The 4,374-nt window shown below is 34.9% G+C and overlaps 1 protein-coding gene across 4 annotated transcripts in view; it reads right to left on the bottom strand.

Annotated features, from left to right (window-relative positions):
• The window catches only part of LOC108765014 (alanine aminotransferase 1), a 19,698-nt gene that overhangs the window by 14,516 nt on the left and 808 nt on the right, over positions 1–4,374 (bottom strand). The window contains exons 2-6 of one of the 4 annotated variants that reach the window (XR_001940301.1): positions 3,648–3,980; positions 2,517–2,961; positions 1,741–2,006; positions 1,296–1,670; positions 1,093–1,225 (exon numbers count right to left, since the gene is read on the bottom strand). The exons of 1 other annotated variant lie outside the window; for it this stretch is intronic. Coding sequence is in view for 1 of the 3 variants with exons in the window: in XM_018513483.1 (XP_018368985.1) it covers positions 1,392–1,670; positions 1,741–2,006; positions 2,517–2,961; positions 3,648–3,980 (1,323 nt within the window). In the remaining 2 variants the exon portion in view is untranslated. Of the gene's footprint in view, positions 1–1,092; positions 1,671–1,740; positions 2,007–2,516; positions 2,962–3,647; positions 3,981–4,374 lie in introns of those variants that run through there. 2 more of the 4 variants (XR_001940300.1, XM_018513483.1) reach the window with 2 other exon arrangements.

The raw sequence follows: 4,374 nt of genomic DNA, 5'->3' as shown, positions 1-4,374 counted from the left end.
AAATAATTTTTGTCTCTTGCAGTTTTTCGGTAAAGTTGATAGTATTTGAGTAAAAAATTATTCAAGATCAATATTTTGCAATGTTTAGTAATTAATATTTTGTTAACTATTGCGAAAATTGTAAAATGCTAGAGGACTTTTCGACTCATTAGTCCGCTCTATCTACATAAAAGTGATTGCCAAAAAAGGTCGGGACATCCTGTACAGCTTTAGCCAAAAATAGTAGGCTTCTTATTAATAATTATTTGAAATTTTCACTCAAAAATTGATTTATATTTACTGCAAATTATCCATATTGTTAGTTTCAAGAATCCTTTAAACTTATGTAATACTGACAACCAATAATGCATGTAAAAGAATTCCAGATACATAAAAAAATGTAAATGCCTAATATTTTTGGCCAAGACTGTATTTAAGATTGTGACTGTATTTAAGATTGTGACAAGCTTCGGGTCCTGTTTTTTTCCTGGTTAATAAAATAACACAATGTGTCGAGTTATGAATACTGTCTACACATCATCGTGTGAAATATGGTCACAAAGCACAAAGGGCTAGTTAAAGGGATAACGCGACACGTGACTCACCCTTTATTTTGATAAGCTTCTCACTCGTTGCGCTGTCACTGCTCCAACGCACTAACGACACTGTCGCGGTGGCGTATTTTTCGTTTATCGCTGGTATCATATTTTTAGCCAGTGCATTATATAAGTGCACGTGGGTAAGCAGGTAGTTAGAGCATGTCATCTCCTTCGCTCGCTTTACAATATGCGCCTTGTCTGGGCGTTACATACTAATAAGCAATGATAATTAACATGCACTCTTTCTCTTTTTTCTGCAGTCTATTATGTAATTATGTCATATTTTATTATATTTCATTTAAAAAATACGGCAATTTAATTGAAATTGAATATATTCAACCTATTTTCTTATTAATTATTATGTAATATTGACCGTTGTGTTGGTTTTAACAAACTATTAGATATATACACATTCTTTAGCAATAATTAATTTTTTTTATTTACTTTTGCATATACAAATTTACAGTTGTATCGAGATTTCTACAAAATTTAATAACAACGTTGTATATTTGTTATTTGGCCGATATAGTCGATTAGTTTTTATATTTCAGTCTTAAGATGCCATAAACCAGTAAAGAGGACCGTTTCTTAAGACATTACATAAGACGACCTTAAAATGATCTAAAAATAAGAACCGACAATGAATACTGGTCAATAAATTATTAATCATAACAAAAATATTTCACGTTCTTAAATGTTCAAAAACTGAACTCTCACTTGGATATGCACAGTCGTAGGAAGTCATTTCTCATTATGGGTGTAATTCCTATTCTCCATAATTTGTCAGTTTTCTCTACTATTGAAATGTATTATTTAACTGTATTTCTCAAGAAATTTGATGTGGAATAGTTTCAGCGTTTCGAGCATTGTTTCGATTTTCTTCTTTTGCGGCAGTATTGTAGTGCGGAAATGATTCGTACCAGGTATTTGACCGAAGTACGAGCCCGGGAGTACTAAAATCCCAGTGTTCTCTAATAATTCGGACGCGTAGAAGACGTCTGGTTCCTGGCCTTTCGCTCGCGCTGCCTCAATCGCCTTCGATGGCAGCTCGAAGCGTGGAAACGCGTACATCGCACCCATCGGCGGATTCGCCTCGAAAGGAAAAAAATATTGTAAAAATATCGAATAGCTTTCATTACCTATTTCGTGAAAGGATAGTTACCTTATATCCTGGAATACTATTGAGTATGTCGTCAATGAGTTGCGATTTCTCTGCAAGTGAACGCAAGATTTTTTCCTTCTCCTTCTGGAATAGTTCGAACGATGGCTCATTCGATCGCGGTGGAGTCATCACAACGTTCAACACAATCTGGCCGAGCACGGTAGGATATATCGTAGAAATTGATCTCAATAGCACCTTCATCACTTTCGGATCCATGTTGATGATTTCAGCGTAACCGCCACGGATCCCACACTCACCCATATATCCTAAAACCGAAATGCTTCAATACGGAATGCTTCTGTAATTACCCGAAAAATCGATTCAAGGATTTAACTTGGTAACTACACGAACAGAATTTTCTTTTAAAATTTACCCTTACTAAAAATATGTTAACTGTGGTACAATACAATATTAAAAAAATTTTTACCATCCACTTCAGTAAAATTAATTAAACTTGTTTTATACTTTATTGTATTTTATTAATGAATGAGAGAGATTTACATTAAAATTCTTCGAAATCGGAAACAATGTTGTCCCACGCCTATCATATTTTTAGGTAAACTCTAAGAAAAAATTCTCTCCGTGTAGTAATAAAAATCTTCTCAAATCAAATATTGATGTTCGGGTGTTTAGACTCAATAAATTATCGACTATAATTTAAGAATTCAACATCTTTTGATTAAACTGTCTCGAAAGTCTAATATATTTTAAATAAATTGCTCTTGGCGATTTTTAACGCAAATTATGTTCCGATTCCCGAACTCTTTTTCGCGCACCTTTCGAGATGGACATAAACGATGCAAGTTCCATCTTCGAATACGGTTCGCCCATCTCTGTTATGACCTTCTTGAAGGAATGGAATGCGCTGTCTTTGTCGTATATGTTATCCTGATAGACTTCGTCGGCCAACAAAAACAGGTGATGTTTATGGGCGAAGCGAATGACATTTTCGATGTTCTTGCGAGTCAATACTTGGCCGGTCGGATTACCGGGATTGATCACCACCAGCACACGAGGATTACATGTATCCTTGACCTTTCTTAATGCTCGTTCCAGCTCGCCGACTTCTAGCGACCATTTGTTGTCCTCATCCAGATAGTATCCAATCTGAGCGAGACCAAACTCCGCCAGAGTCGCCGAGTATAGAGGATACTGAGGAATTGGGATCAACACGCCGGATGGTTTGTCGTCGATCCTTTCGTTGAATAGATTCAGGAATGACTGGGAAAAAATTATACATGCATGAGATAAAAGAAGACAAAGTATAGCATTCCCTACTCAAAATAATCATGTCACAAAGTTGATCAATAATTAATTACAATGAAATCATGTAATTAAGACAGATAAATCACATAACGAATTGTTTCAAATCAGTATGTGATTTTTAAAAATCACGTTATTTGAAAAATCACATGACATTAGAAATAATTTCATCCATTATGTGATTTTATAGTTATCAAATTTTGAAGAATTGAATTATAGAAATAGAGAAAAAAAAAACGTATCATCATGTGACTTTTCAAATTACGTCATTTAAATAAATCACATAATGATTTGGAATAATTCGTTACGTAATTTACTTGTCTTAATTACATGATTTCGTTATGCGACTTTGTGACGTGATTTTTTTTAGTAGGGTTAACAGCTGTCTAAATTATCAATCTGTCCAAAATACCAAAGTTTAAAATATCAATTTCAATTTTGTATAACGTGCATAGTATATGTAAAAATGATTGATCTAAGATATAAATATGTATTATTCGTATAAAATACTATTCATTATTATGATAGAAGAAATAAACTAGGAAAGTAACGTTGCAACATGTAACTTTGTGTTTACGGAGTAGCGTAGATCACTTTTAAACGACGTTTTAAATAACAAGAAGAGATCCTTGAAGTGCAAGTACCTTGATACCAATAGAAGCGCCGTTCGAGAGGATAATATTATGGTAATTGCAGGGGATACCGCCGTCGCGTTCCTGAATGTATTGTGCAACGTGTTGGCGAATACACTCAATGCCTCTGGTCTCCGGGTATGAGCCTACGCTGCCGCCATTGCAATTTTCCAGGATCATTCGGGCCCGATTTTTTACATCTTCCGGGTATCTCGGATCGTTGAGCAAATTTGGCGAAACTGTCAGGGTGAGCACCTGCCGCAGGAACGTGATAGGCTGCTGACCCATCGCGTGGGCGTCACCAGTGTTCAATTTGATCACCTCCTTGAAGGGTTTTTCAACGCCCTGCAAAGAGAAACGATATTAGGTACAATCATGATCGTCGTGTTTAATTTTAAAACTTTTCCAAACTTTGTGGAGACTATAAGCTACCCAGATATCACAAAGAGTTCAAAAAGAATTCAGTGATATGTCATAAATTCTGAATTCATTTTCAGATGCAAAAAGAACTCTTTTTCTGAAAAAAATTGATGATTTAGAATTGATGACATATCACTGAATTCTTTTTGAACTCTTTTGAACTCTCTGTACTATCTGGGTACAGATAGTACAGATAAGTTATATATACGGGAATACAATACAATCTAATTTACATCTAATGAATACATTCTAATGAAAACAATCTATATGTCATTTGCACCGAAGTGGAACTGAATGGAGGGTTTAGGTGGAAACTAAA

The sequence above is a fragment of the Trachymyrmex cornetzi genome, unplaced genomic scaffold (genome assembly GCF_001594075.2).
Source record: "Trachymyrmex cornetzi isolate Tcor2-1 unplaced genomic scaffold, Tcor1.1 scaffold1160, whole genome shotgun sequence".
Taxonomy (NCBI): domain Eukaryota; kingdom Metazoa; phylum Arthropoda; class Insecta; order Hymenoptera; family Formicidae; genus Trachymyrmex; species Trachymyrmex cornetzi.
The sequence above is the reverse complement of the archived record's forward strand: the minus strand, read 5'-3'. Positions and strand labels throughout refer to the sequence as shown.